Source organism: Sprattus sprattus, assembly GCF_963457725.1.
Source record: "Sprattus sprattus genome assembly, chromosome: 18".
Taxonomy (NCBI): domain Eukaryota; kingdom Metazoa; phylum Chordata; class Actinopteri; order Clupeiformes; family Clupeidae; genus Sprattus; species Sprattus sprattus.
The window spans coordinates 15,049,027-15,064,510 of NC_137916.1; the positions used below are offsets into that span (position 1 = coordinate 15,049,027).

Genomic DNA, 15,484 nt, shown 5'->3' on the forward strand with positions numbered 1-15,484 from the left:
AAAGTGAACCCTCTCCCCTTTAAACGCAGCAATGTGTTTAAGACGGATGAGGTGGGGGTGAGGGTCTCTCTAAGTGGAATCAGTTTTGCTGGCATAGTCCTGCTTCAGTGAAATGGAACCGGGTGTTGAAATGCTCTGCTCCTAAAAGCCCAGTGTCTGGTCGGACATAGGCTATACTTTACCCACGAGCCGCTACGCTAAAAAGACCGCAGCGCAACACGAACACAGTTGAATCTAGGCACCCAGCTCCACATTAATCTCATGAAACACATTCAGTGCTTTTCCTTTACATCCATCCTTCCCAGCGCTCCAGCACTCTGCCATAAAGATGGATCATTTCCGAAGTCAGTGCAATCTGCCAGGGGAGAGAGCTGTAGGCTTTAAATCAGGGCGAGAGCTGCTGCATTCATTTTCAAGTAGCTGAGGCAGCTGTGGTGGTGGCTTGTTAAATAGCTCGTAGTGTAGAGTGGATGCTGTGTGGAGTTTTTTCTTCTTCGGTGGTGTTCATTTGTTTGTGTGTTGGCTGTTTTCCCCTGCAGGGTGTTCCAGGATCACCTGGATCTCCGGGCCGCGACGGTCCACCAGGCCAGAGGGTGAGAGTCTTCTCTTCCAATCAGTCCTTCTTTTTTTCTGTGGCAACGGCACACATACAGTTCATAGTTTCATGTCCTGCTGACTGCTACCCAAAACCTATTGTGTTTTTTTTAACTCACACTGACTCAAGCACTGCCACTGTGTTCTCTGCTTGTGATTTTTTTCTTAAACAGAGGAATGTGTCCTTTGCCAGTTAGCGGTGAATCATAGGGGAGAAGTTCACATAGCATTACTATGCTTGTCACAACCGAGATTGTGATTGCATATTCTTTGCGTATAATGCAAGAGATTCAGTTTTTATGTGTTCAGTGAACCATTGATTTGTGATTTGATATTTGCTGAAACTAAATTCCACCTTGGACTCGGAGCCTTGGTTCTTGTACCATGGTAATGTGTTGACTCACACGCTGAAATGTTTCACAGTAGAAAGTTGAAATGACAAAAGCATTTAGTTTGTTATTAGAATGTATAACTATCTATGTGGGACCAGAAGGAATGGAACATTTGATGGAATTTCAACCATGTAATTTAATTTCATACAAACAGTTTATCAGATGTTACTCCTGATTTTCACGTTAATTTGAAAGACTTGCAGAAGCCTCCTGCAGGTTTTAGCTGCAACGTGTTTTTTTAGGACAGTCCGAAAGAAAGTCCTGAAAGATCATAGCTAAAGGAACACTAAGGAGCCTGTTGGTTCTGTAGATGGTTCCATGGTCTCCTGGATGGAGATTTGGATACTCGTTGTGAACTCAGAGATTAGGCCTGTCCAGCATTAGTACTCTTTGGCTCTGTTTTCTGAAGAAAAAATCATCGAGGAAGTTGGGAAATTTTTCTGGTATGTTATTTTGGAGCAGTAAAATGTTACAGCCCTCACAGGAGACTTAAACACACATCTGATTCTGAGGGAAGAGCAAACTATCTGTGATCACTTTTTCTTTTCCCCAAGGCAATAGGATGACTGGGGATGTCAACCATGATGTGTTGTGCTGTAATACAAATCATATATGCCTCTATATGGGAAGAGTGCTATTGATACCCTTGTACCGAATGGTCATGGCAAACACAAGTGTAAGATAGCCTGCTGAGATTGTATTATGAGCACCACTAGTAGTCTACTTCTAGGGACACTGATTTAAGGTAACTGATAAAAGGTAACACACCAGTAAATGTAGTCAAATGATGACTAATTAAAAGTAACTAATAATTAAAAACAAACTTTTTGAGTATAACACCAGTTCGTAAACTCCTGGATAATTATAAATATTGATTGCCTATAGCCAAAGGTTTGAATTAAATAAATATAGGACTTAATCTGGAACATGTGGTGAATGAATAAGGAAATGCTGATTATTTATAAACTGATGAATGGAATGGAGCCTACATTTGTCTACCAGTATGCCAAACCTGTAATTTCAGGTAATTAAAAAAAAGTAAAAGTCAGACATCATTCCTACACCGGTATTTTTTGGCTTCATCAAATTACATGAGATCCATAGTTCTGTAGTTCTTGCACTGAGTGCAGAAAGCACGCATAGTGCGTAAAGATGTTTTCCCAAATGTTCCCTCATAGCTTTTATTAGTCCTTCTTGGCCAATAGCATACACAGCTTGACAATAAAGCAAGGCTGTGGCCATTTGAGTGTTTTATGAAAATTATAGACTGTTATTGTACGCACAGCCTCAGACACACTCAGCCTCAGCAACGTTCAAACCGTTGTTGAATGAAGAATGAAGAGGTTTATAAGCGTGTTCAATCTTCCTTTAGTGAATGTGCTGAAAAAATAAGATGATTTTTTGACATGGGCAGTTGAAGGCCACATTTTTCTTACCTGGAAAAAATAGGGGACTTACTCTTGGGGAAAGGCCTGGACTCATAAGCTGAATTCCCCTCGATTTTGCCAGAAAGTCGTGTTCATGCCCTTCCCCTATCCTCTAAACTATAACATGCATGAATACTCCAGCTCTGAGTGTTCCACTATGTATGGGTTAGTCTATTTTACACGAACCATTCCTAATGCTGATTGATCATTATGCCACATTTTTAGGAAATAAAAGGATTAGGAAATTACTGTTTGATTATGTGTTTACAAAATAGTCTCCTTAAATCAAAGCATTTAGGTTCAAAGACGTTAAACTGGCAAAACATTTTCTCCATGTTACTTTTGTGTGAGTATGTCTCTCTAAGACATTCACAAATGATTTGGAATGACAGTGAACATAAATATGCTTTTATGTTAAAGATCTGTCAGATAATAACAACGACAGCACAGTTTGTTTTGTTACCTAGGATAAGTTGCTATTTATCGTAGCCGTAGGTACAATATTTCTTACTACAGTGATGTGATGGTCTGGTGTAGTGTTTTGGATATCATAGAATCATATGACAAGCCTCTTCCAGTAAGTGAATGGGGTTTTCAAAAGTATTGGCAAATTCTATTTGGAGAGAAGATTTGATGGGAAGTCTTGCATATCCAGTTGTGTGGAGCCGCAGATTCAGATTTTTCTCTCTCTCCCCTTCTCTCCTTTCTCTCTCTCTCTCTCTCGCTCTCTCTCTCTCTCCATCTCTCTCTCTCCTCTCTCATGTATTAAATCGAAGGCACTTCTGGTAAATCTCAGCCTATGTGGTTTAGAGTGTTTCCTTTGCAGTGTGCTTCAGCCAGCCTGGCTTTCAGGAGCAGCTCAGCACTTCAGCTCACACTCACGCTAATTCTCCTGCCTGAGCCGGAGGGAGTGCGCTCTGTCTTTAAGCATGTACAGCACATCTGACAGCTGCCTTGTGATGCTGCTACAGGGTGCTGGACGACTGTGGAGGCATGGCACAGTAATGCAGATAGCCAGTTTCCGCTGTCCTCGCACCAAAAAGACATGTTTTGGAAATCGGCTTTTTCCCCGATGGGGGATTCTATCAAGCCTCTGTCAGCCCATTTATATTGCACACTGTCTGAAGGGGTCGAGCACGTATGACTCACTCGACTGCTGCTGTGTAGCTCAGGCTGCGCCCTCCATGCAGTGACCCTCTTTCCCTGCCCGGTCACCTGCTTTCCTGTTCGGCGCGGAGCGTCCGTGAGTGCGCAGCTTTTTCTGGGCTTGGTTTTTGCAACAGAGCAGCCGCATGAATAAGGTTTTGGATGCGGGCTGGGTTGATGGATGTGGTGTGGGTCAACGAGGCAGCCGAGGCAGTGGGGTCAGCCAGAGGGCCCTCTCACGGCCCCCGGCGAGCCAAGGGAGTGCTTTCACGCTAGCACGCTAGCCACACACATGCTCCTCAGGCACTCTCCCGCTCATGCACTGGACAACACGGGGGACTCCTAGAGTAACCACAGGACACTTTCACACAACAACCTCCCTGGACACTTTTTATGGACACTTTTTCTCCATAAAGCCCCGTGCTGATACAGTAACTGTATTTAACATAGTTTTCTATGACTGGTAATGCTTTTATTGAATAATTCATATCACATGCACACAAAATGTGTACAAAAATGGTTGAATCTACTATTGGCTGTCAGGCCACATTGAACTTATGAACGTTATTGCAGAGCTATGAGCTGATTACAGTGATATAAGTTTTAAGCACAGTTTTAAGTATGACATATGGCTGAAAAAGCTTTGAAAAACTCTTAAGACTAATAATGATTATTGATTGGTGGTTATTTGTGTTTCTAAATGGAACTTACTTTAAATATCCCCCTCAGGGTCTGCCAGGGAAGGATGGCCCACAGGGCAGGCAGGGTTCTGGTGGACCTGTTGTAAGTAATCCATGTACTCTGCCTCTCCTTTGACTCCTTTGACAAATACCGTAATTTCCACTATGATACTGTACCTGACTTTCTCCTCTGACTATGTTGTACTTAGGGCACCCCAGGAGCACCAGGATCCCCAGGGTCCAGTGGCCCTCCAGGACCCATTGGAGATTCTGGACAAGCTGTGAGTAGAGCCTTTCCTGCCGGGCATGGCATGCCCTCTCAAAATTCAGATTTGGCCCAGAAATGATTCCTCCTGCGTACACGTGCAGGCGGACCCCTAATGGCCTCTGTAAATCGGGGATCCCTGCCAGCCTGTAGCCTGCGGTTTCTCCCTGATCAGAACTGTGCAGACACGCTCTGCCTCTCCAGCCCGTTCCCTTACCCTGTGCATGGGCTTTAGTCTAAGATCAACAGCAAATATTGACAACGTCCTTGTTTGTGTGGAGAAAAGCAGCAAGGACAAGTGCTTGTTTTGCACTGGTTACAGTACGAGCTACCGTGTTGTCATGACACCAGAATGCTTTCAGATTAGTGGAATCAAGCAGTAGAAACCTGAAAAACTAAAATCATAATATAGGAGAATTATATTAACTCATACTACCCAACTATTTGTTCCCAAGACGACAGTGTGCAGCAAACAGAGCTGACTGTTTCCCTTTGCACAGATACTTGGCACATCCGCTCCTCTATAGACACACACATAGACACTCTGAGAGAGTGAGTTTGATGTGTGAGTCCACAATCTCCTTATTCGCCTCCATAATTCCTCGTCCTCTGTGACTGTTGTCCAGCTGCCGGATGACATCAGCATTGTTAAGAGGCCACAGTGCTGCTGGATGGGGCCCTGAGTGAGGCGTCCAGAGCGTTGGCCCGGCAACGGATCCTCTTTATGCGCTTGGCAAAGTGAAGGCAAGGTCACCATGGAGTCAGTCGTAAACTTAACATGGCGACCTCTCTGTGTGTGCTCATGCAATGGAGCTGCTCTCCAAACAACTGCCTGCGTGTTGCTCCTCTGTTTCTCCTCCTGACACCGATGAATCATAACCAACGCATTCAGATATTTAACAGAATATGAACATGTAAATGAGGATTTTTTCCCCCCTCACTTTTCTGTCATTGTGTATGTGTGTGTGTGTGTGTGTGTGTGTGTGTGTGTGTGTGTGTCTCTCTCTCCATGACTGGTTATTCATGACCGTTTTTGTGTTTAGGGACCTCCTGGTGTTAAAGGTGAACGAGGGGAACGGGTAAGTCTGGTGTTTTTCAGAAATACTGTCAAGGCTGTTTATATGCTTATGCTGCCTCCTGCTTCAGCTGCCATTTGTCAGCAGCAGACACTCACTCATTGACATCACATGCGTACTCAGTCAGTCATATGACGTGACACCGGGGGATTTTATGGCCAGGGACTGATGGATATGCCACAATATTTTGCTCTCAAATAGATCTACTACGCCACACTTGAAAGAAACATAAGGACTTAAGGATTTTTATGACCTAAATGTTAGGTGCTCTTTGGATTCACTAAGGATACAGACATGCTATTTGCCTGTCGTAGTTGGGTCTCAGTTCTCTTGCACAGGAAAGATAACACAAACTGACCACTGAAAATGTTGCTCGATTTTTTGAGAAGTTTGAGTTCCTGTCTGACCTGTCATTATTCATACTTTGAGTTGACCTCATGGAGCTACAAATGCCGTTCTGGACTTAAAACTGCTCCAACTGTATGATAGTAGTCTCGTAGGGATAATGAAAACTCATATTCCTATTTCTAGGAGAATAATCATCAGCGTGTTATGCATGCATGTGTAAATGTGTGTGTGAATGTCGTGCTGTACTATGGAAGAGTGTTCCTTAAATGTCTTACATGTGTAAATGTGTGTGTGAATGTCGTGCTGTACTATGGAAGAGTGTTCCTTATATGTCTTACATGTGTAAATGTGTGTGCTTTGGTTCAAAGGGAGATATTCAGTCACAAGCGGCAGTGCGCTCCATCGCTCGCCAAGTGTGTGAACAGCTGATCCAGAGTGAGTGAAATCAAATTGGTCTATGTGTGTATTCTATGTCCGAGTGTGTTTTGCACTAGTTATGACAGTCTAAATCATTGTTAGAACACATTGATTAGATCGGACAGTGATGTAGTCGTAGAGTGAAAACTGCAGCCTCCGTGTCTCATTACCTCTTGGTGGCTGCTCCTCAGGTCATTTGTCTCGGTACAACACCATCTTGAACCAGATCCCCAGTCAGAGTGTATCTGTGCGCACCGTGCCCGGGCCTCCCGGTGAGTCCGGACGCCCAGGGCCAAGGGGTCCCCCAGGAGAACAGGGCAACTCTGGTAGACCTGGATTTCCTGGAAGCAATGGACAGAGTGGACGTCCAGGAGAGCGAGGTAGGAAGAATGGTCAAGCACAGTGTAGTATAAAACAAATAAAATGTACCCCCAAAAAAACATCATTAGAAACCTGAATATAGGAGAAGTGAATGCCTAAGTCAATTTAGAATGGAAATTTTAAAGTACACTACAGTTGGTTTGTATTCATATTTGTTTGAAGTTCCATGCTCAGTAAGGACACATATTTAATTTTGAGTGCTAAATATGGTAGAATGCTAAACTGGGAAGGATAATCTTGTGCCTCTTCAATTTGTGCATGTCATCCATGAATAGTTGCATTTTTCCAGAGCCAAATCCATTTTTGAATCGGTTACACCATAGACCATACAGACAGACATAATTCTCTTTCAACTTTTAAAATGACATTTCCTCTCCTGAGCTGCTGCTACTGCTAAATGTAATGGCATTTTCCACATACAAGTGGATGCAGTTGATACGCAAGTAACAATTTATTTAATGATACGTACATGAGTTTGGAGGTATAGTAAAATGATGTGTCTGTCAATGTGGGTGAGATATAGCAGAGCTGTCACCAACTCTGTTCCCACTTAAACACACTAACAACCAATCACCCCTGTGTCAGCTACTACCACAACTCAGCTCCGCTAACTGTCTCTAGGGAACACACCAGCCCACTAATGAGGAGTCGCAGTTGAACTTTGTGTGTGTGTGTGCGTGTGTGTGGATGTGTTCACGTGTGTGTGCCCGCGTGAGCGTGCTTGTATCTGCAAGACTTTGTTTACATTTGGCTTCACCCCAACTGGTGGTCCCTGCAGCTCTTGAGGGCCCATCTCCAGAGATGCTGGGCTGGATTAGGAGGTCAGGGCCACTCAGAGGAGACAAAGAGCAGAGCCCTCCTGCACGTACCGCTGCTTAGTGACATGCTGCTGGAGGGACATCAGATTAAAGTGTTTGCTTTAATTCCTCCCAAACCATAACAAGGAACCTGTAGCATCAAATGAATGTCAGGTCAACCCCTTAAACATTGTAGCACACTTAAGTAGTTCAGAATTTCGTCTCTTTAGGTCAGCTTTTTTTGGTCAGGCCAGCAACTAGAACTGGTAGGTTTTGTATGAGCTGTAGTGTTTTTTATTTTGATCTGTTTTTATTTGGGTTTTTGGGCAGAAGACTTTAGTTTTCTATGTTGGTTTCATTTTTTCCACATGAACTGATACATGGCTAACATGAACTGATACATGCTATTGAGGCTACAGAAAAAGGTCTTGAAAAAGGCCGTAGAGTAAATGAACAGATCTGAGGCTATGAACAAAGCCTCACAGCAAAGCAACACATTCGAAACTTCTAAATAAAAAGAAATTAGTAATATTTTCTTAAGTGGCATAATTGCTTTCAGGCAACATAAGTTTCTCACAACATAAATGTCCCTTTAATAGTGCCTTAACCCTACCTCTTGAGGAATATTCAGGATGTATTTTTCAGCTGTTTTGTTTCCGTGTTTGGAGTATTCAAACTGTTCAAAAGTGCACACTATGAGGTACAGTACATGTGTTTACTCACCTGTCATATCTGTCTTTCTGTTCAGGTTTACCTGGAGAAAAGGGAGAGAGAGGAATCACAGGAGTGGGATTGCAGGGTCCTAGAGGACCCCCTGGCCCTCCAGGTACGTTCTGTAACTTGTGAAAAATTATTCTTCAACCCTGCCAGCTCGTGGTTCCACTCCATTTCAGCAATGGATAGATAAACAAGAACAGAAGTTCAGTTGAAAACTTGAAACAATTTGATGCGTTTGATAGGACACACGTGAATTACATGAAATGTGAAACTGAAAAGCTGTTCTTTTTATGTTCACAAAGTTATTTGCGTTTTAACGTTGGCACGGGAGCTGTCTGAGTACACGATGAAGGAACTGTCCACATGAAAGTCCCTCTCACCACAGATATCTGTGAAATGAATGACTGGCACAATGTAGGACTGCCTCAGCACTTTCTGCATTAAGCGGGTTCACGAAACAGAAAGACTCCACAGAAGTTCTAAAAACATCTGAGGCTAAGAATCTGTTGCTGATTTTATGTGGCTTTCTCAGCCCCTGTTCTCAATAGCCATCATGTCCTGGAATAGACCTCGACTCTGAGAGAAATCATTTTGTATTTATTTTGGCTGTAATGCAGCTGGTTGTGTATGTCTGTGTAAGACTGAGTACTCTGCACTTTAATCCATATTTTTGTGAAACTTTCTGAAACTAGCAGATATGGAATTCCTTGAGATGAACCTTCTGTTGGTAATTTAGGAAGTAGTCACAAATCATATTTGTGTTCCCTGGAGATTCCCATGAGGATGACAAAAAATCTTTTTCAGATTTATATGGCAGAGTAGGGTTGTTTGACAGTTGAAGTGACTGTGAATGCGCTGGAACAGCAAATACACCAGTATATAATTTGTGAAGTGATGTTACTGTAGATAGTCATATGCCTTTGTGGCAAAGAGGAGTTCCGTAATCTTTCGTAATCTTTCGTAATTGTTATTGTAGGCTAAAAGTTCACAGTACATATTAATAAGTAATATGGTTGGTAACTCTGCCTCTCACCACATAGACCTTCTCCTCCCTTAATGCTTAAATATGCAGTACTTTAACTTGTTATACTGTCACAATGATGAAGTTGAACAAGGACCCATAGTCATAAAGATTTTAAACAACATGACACCACCCTGACCACACACAGGACCTCCAGGAGAGGGGCGCACCGGCAGCCAAGGCCCCTCTGGCAGGCCTGGCAGCCAGGGAGCTCCAGGACGCCCAGGAACCCCCGGCAGCACCGGCCCGTCCGGCCCTCCAGGATACTGCGACCAGAGCGCCTGCATGGGATACAACGCCAGAGGTACGCCCTAAATCCGTGTCTCTCTGTCTCTCATTATAATATGTCAGGTATTTCTCTGGGCTCTGTCTGTTCCCTCTCACTCACCCACTAACACATGACTGAGGTGGCTGATAGACTCATGTTGGCTCAAGGGATGTGTCACATCCTTGTAAAATGCATACTGGAAACCTCAAAGAAGTACACTAGCAACAAATTGGCAGTCGGAGTCTCCTTAGTCGGTCACTTATCCACTTGTGGACAGTTGACCTAGATTGAGTAATAGCTGGTAACATTTTCATAGGAGGAATTATTGGCTTTATATCTGACCATTTTATGGCTGTTTTTATTAGTGTGTCTGTCTGGCCCTATTGTCACAGACTTTTCCAGCTTGTAAAACCTTTCCCTCTGTGGTTCTCAGACAGACAGGGACCAGAACTCAATTGGTCAACATAAATCTCTGAAAACCTGTCTATCGTTTCTGTGACCATACACATGGCCTCTGTCTTTTATTTGACTGCTCTGCGTGACGCTGTTTAATTCAACATGCCAAGAGGATCATAGTTTGACTACAAAAGTCCTGCACAAGGAGAGGATTCTGTTAAAACAACCAAATAAGAGTTAACCTTCATATTTGAAAAGTGTAGGCTCTGGACATAAAGCCTTCCACCAGGTGTTTCAAACAAAGTTAAAGGCACCCAGTGCAACTTTATAGGCTTGAGACTCGAAAAATAAACATTCAATTTCTAGTCTTTTTTACACGTAGTAAGTTTCAATAACTCCATACCATTGCATATCGACATTCAAGGAGCAAAATTGAGACGTCATTGTGTGGTGAGCACTGATAGAAAATCGTACACAACAACAATCGCCGGTGGGGAGGGGCCATTTTTCCATTGACTGGAATCCTGCTTTATTTATTGGTGGCACCAATAAATAAAGATTTGGGGGGAAAATGGCGGCGATTGTTGTTGTTCTCACCACACAACGACGTCTCATCTTTGCTCCTTGAATGTCGATATGTAATGGTATGGAGTTATTGAAACTTTACTACGTGTAAAAAAGACTAGAAATTGAATGTTTATTTTTAAGCCTCGAAAGTTGCACTGGGTGCCTTTAACAATTTGCTGATCCAACATTCAATTTATATTTTTGAAAATAATTATAACCCAGTAGATTCATTGAAGACATACATTAAAGCTATTGTGTTGTTAATACAATTAATATGTGGTTGTAGTTGTGAATATTAACACACAGAGACAAGTCTTACAATTTCACACGACTGGACATTTCCCAGTATGTAATGTGTTGTCAAGCCATGACACCTCAGGGCCATCCAAACACAGACCATTCACAGAGATCACAGTCAGTATTTAACCTAGGTCATTTTCACAGAAATATGCACTGTAATGAGAAAACATTGACTAAACATCCCTATTCTTCTTTAAATTAGATTTACTCACGACTAATTTCACCTTTTTCAATACGCCTCCAGCAGTGACAGAATCTTTCACATTAATTGTTGCTACCAAGTGTTAAACTCGTGGCATGTACATTACAGAGCTTTATCTGATTGTCTTTCTGTTGTTCTCAGTTGGGAAAGCATGTGGGCTATTTGTTTCTTAATGACATGGTGTTGTTTCTCTCTTTCTCTCTGTCGCTCTCCTGTGGTCCTATCCCAAGGTCAAGAACAATATCAGGATGACTACTGAGCAGCTCTCTGAACTGCAGCTGCTCCCTCTTCCTTACTTTTTCCCTCCTTTTACACACACACACACACACACACACACACACAGGCACACGCACACGCACACACATACACACACACAGGCACACACACACACACACACACACACACACACACACACACACACACACACACACACACACACACACACAGGCACACACACACACACACACACACAGGCACACACATACACACACACACACAAACAACTACCAAGATGGGGATGCATGGAAAGACCGTTGGTGGGCGGCTCTACTCAAATCTCACCACCACTGCAGACAGTGCGGATACCCCCATAGCTCTGAGATACTTACAGTATTTGCCCTCCATCCAGTTAGCATTTAGACTGAAAGCATGAAGGGGTTGAGGTGATGGGTGCTTTGAGTTGGTGATCGGCTGCACTCCACTGTTGTCTTCTTCTCTGTTCTCATGATCCTCTCCCAGGACACCAACCCAAACCGCTGGCTTTGTTTATATCTCTTATACACTTGCCCTTTGACCCCCGTCCGTTCTCATGATGATGGTGTGCCTTCCATATCCACATGTCCCCTCTCCTCTGACCCATTAACCCCTTCCTGCCCGACTAAACACAGTGGTGATGATCAGAGATTTTGAACCAAACTTAGACTGACCAAGAGCTGTTCCCAACAGTACAACAGTTGTCACCCAACAACGTTTACCAAAACCATGGTCGTCCCGCTCCGAGCCAGTACCAAAACGCTGGCGGGCCGGCTCCAAATCCATACCAGAACTATGGGATTCCAGCTCCCGCCAGCAATTATGACCAGGGAGAGGAGGATGACGAGGAGGAGGAGGACCCTTATGCAGGTTACCGTGCTTATCCGCCTCAGTACCAACAGTCAAATTACTACCCTGGCCCTCACCATGGCAACCCTGATCAGCCTCGTCCGCGTTACTCCCGCGGTGCAGATGAAGAGCGTGCCAGCGATGGAGGACTGGAGAAATGAGAGTGAAAAGACCATAAACCCAAACCCATAAGAGCCTCATGTCCATGCCTTGTGGAACCCTGAAAGTGCCTGTTATATGCATCCTTTTTTTTAATCCTTTTTTTGATGTTGCTATTCTAAGAAGGGGCAGAGTAGATTCATTGACCTGGAGACGCAAAGGGCTGGGGTTGAGTGGGGTGGGGTGGGAAACTGCCTCCATACTTTTTTATATAATGGTTGCATGTAGCCAAGGAAAGCTTAGAAGGCGCTGTCACTCTGGTCTTTGTTGTTACATTGCTTTTGTATGTCAGATGGATGGCATTTGTTTTTTTGTTTTTTTTTTAACTTTGTTGTGTTTCTTGGCCAGACATGAATGGGATTTCAGCTCTCCCATGGTTGTAAAATTGCAAAATGTTTACAAGTGAATATTTTAGCCATCTCTTTGGTTTGTACATTAGTGTAAGAAATGTTACCTCCAGTGATGTTTTCTCTATGCCACTGTGGCGATTCAGATAATCGTAGCAAAAGTATGACTTTTCCAAAAGAAAAAAAAACTGTCTCAATTCATGTGCATCACCAGCATTCCACCTCACACTTCTTTGGGGACCATGACAAGTTTTTATCAATGACAACTTTCATGAATTTAGAGTGATGGGGATAGTGTCATGTGGTCTGTCATTACATGTAGTTTTTGTGTTAGTTTCTAGCAGATGTGTTCTTCATGTGTTTCCTGTGGCGGTGTCAGGTAAGCACCTGTGTGTACTCCTTGCGATGGGACCTGTTCTCTGTGGGGGAGAGTGTGTGGATAGTTAGGCCTGTGGTCTAGACCTCTCTCCATAGGAAAGCTGCAGAAGAGCAGGTGCCAGTGGAGTCTAACCACCAACCCTTTGAAAAAAAAAAAAAGTAATTTATTTTTACTTTTGTGATTTGTTTTGTAACCAATAAAGCTGTAATACAACTGGACAGCACAATTGTTTCTATGGAATAATGGTCAGACTTTTCTTTATGAATTTGAAAGATTTAAGTGGGGAAGTTACACTTAAATCTCGTAACAGTTGTGCATTGGGATTCTAAATACGATTTAAAGATGGAGTCATTCCAAGTATATACAGTGCCACTTGAAAGTATGTGAACCTCTTAAGCACTTGAGAGGTTCTCACTGTTGTTTTACCATGATTTTTCATTTTTTTCATCACCAATTTTCCATAGATGAAATGTCAGTTTTATGTTTATCATTTGCATGTACTTGTTTAGAAGGAATTGTTTGAGTAGCTAAAAAACTACATGAAACATGGAATTAGTGCCTCTTCTAAAGTAAGTGAACCCCTAGCTGCATTGGTAAAGTCAAGCAGGTAACAGATTCGGTGAAACATATTTGGGTGCTTAATTAGTCAAGTAAGCAAACCAATCAACTGAGACATCCTTAGGAAAAGGGTAGGGCAATTTAAATTTAAAAGAGAGAGGAAACCAACCAAACTACTGTAGTGCCAAGATCAACAATGCCAAGAGGAAACAAGATATCCGAGAACATCAGGAAGAAGGTACTGACAGGCCATCAGTCTTGGGAAAGCTATAAGACCATCTCCAAAAGATTCCAGCTATAACCCAAACAATTGCCTCTAAACAAGTACATGCAAATGATAAACATAAACCTGACATTTCATCTATGGAAAATTGGTGATGAAAAAAAAAAGAAAAAATCATGGTAAAACAACAGAAAACTCTTAAGTGCTCAAGGGGTTCACATACTTTCAAGTGGGGCTGTATTTAAACACATCATAAATATAAAATCGATGATAAATCAACCCTTCATTTTATTTAGTTGTTTGTTTAAATGGGTATTTGAAAGAAATTAATAGAAGTCAATGGAGACACTAAAGAAGTAAACATTAAATACATAAACAAATAAAATGTAATCTTAAATTAAGTGTTATCTAGCACACAGTTGAGAGTTACCTAAGATGGACTAAGTCACCCTTCCATTAATTGGCACAACTGGCAATGATGTACACATTTTTTCCCATATGTTACTCATGCCATAGTAGACATTCCTTAAAGCAGCATTAAAGAGTTTTTGTCGAAACTAGCAAACTAGCCAGCTAAATGCCAACAGACAACAGCACAATTAGCACTCACAAAAGGTAGCTAGCTTGCTAATTGATATGTTTTTGGCATATCACAAAATGACATAGCCTCATATCTGATAGTTTATTAAAGTGACCTGATACTTACGCTGTGCCTGACCAGGAGGTAGGAACTGTTGCTGATGCCCTTCCATGGGGCAAGTGTGCTCGTTTTACCCCTGCAGGTATTCGCAGGAATCAGGGCAGAAACTTCTGAGTCATACAAGGACGACCCCCTTCACCTGCAAAGCAATGGGTTGGAATAGCACCATGAACAGACCCTCACCACACAAGACCAGAAACACGGGAACCTTTAACTGCCATTGGTTCTCTAGGCCTGTTTCAGCCTGTTCATGTTATTATAAGTGTTTGACACCATGGAAAGGGTCCCTACAGATAGACCTGTGTATGTTTACCTCCATAAAAGTATAAAAACTGTAGAAAATGACTGTTTCTATTGTCATTAGTTTTTCCAGTCCAAACAACCTACAAATGGAGAAATCAACACACTAGCATAGATAATTATGCCATGAGCAAATTGCGTGCAAGATAACACTAAATTAATTGGGTAATATTCACTTTCTTTTATTTATTTTCCCATCTTCAGTGTCTCCATTGACTTCCATTAATTTCTTTCAAAAACACAGAATCAAGTACAATAAAGGGTTGATGGAATTTATTATCAATGTAAATCAAGATAACTACTTTTTTATTATTTATGATGTGTTTAAATATATACTTATGGTATTATGTATTATTAAATAACCATATGAGATATCTTATCTTGAAAATTGGCTGCCATGACCCCATTTGATGCGCCTCGATTTCTTAATCTGATTAGAATCCCTTTGTCAGTTTTTCTGCCAAATTTGATGGTTTTATCAGTAAATGCATAATTGTTATGCCAAATCACCCCACTATTTTTAGTTTAATCTATGACAATAATTCACACCAAGCCTCTCAGACCTTTCCAAACACCAGCTGACAAGCATGCAGTTCAGAAGTCATCTCCTTTTTCTCTTATGTAATTAATCAAGCATCCATGTTACATGGAAACAGTTTACATTACTGGCACTTACACATGCAGCTGATGTTAAATCAATTATTCTCCTAATTATCAACAACC

General features: G+C 42.2%; 1 protein-coding gene across 1 annotated transcript in view; it reads left to right on the forward strand.

Annotated features, from left to right (window-relative positions):
- Window positions 1–12,256, forward strand: part of col14a1a (collagen, type XIV, alpha 1a) — a gene marked incomplete at both ends in the record, with an annotated part of 77,123 nt that extends 64,867 nt beyond the window's left edge. The window contains 9 exons of the mRNA XM_080856173.1: window positions 540–593; window positions 4,289–4,342; window positions 4,449–4,520; window positions 5,548–5,583; window positions 6,297–6,363; window positions 6,537–6,725; window positions 8,272–8,349; window positions 9,410–9,565; window positions 11,940–12,256. Coding sequence (XP_080712299.1) covers window positions 540–593; window positions 4,289–4,342; window positions 4,449–4,520; window positions 5,548–5,583; window positions 6,297–6,363; window positions 6,537–6,725; window positions 8,272–8,349; window positions 9,410–9,565; window positions 11,940–12,256 — 1,023 coding nt within the window. The remainder of the gene's footprint in view (window positions 1–539; window positions 594–4,288; window positions 4,343–4,448; window positions 4,521–5,547; window positions 5,584–6,296; window positions 6,364–6,536; window positions 6,726–8,271; window positions 8,350–9,409; window positions 9,566–11,939) is intronic.
- Window positions 12,257–15,484: the final 3,228 nt, after the last annotated feature.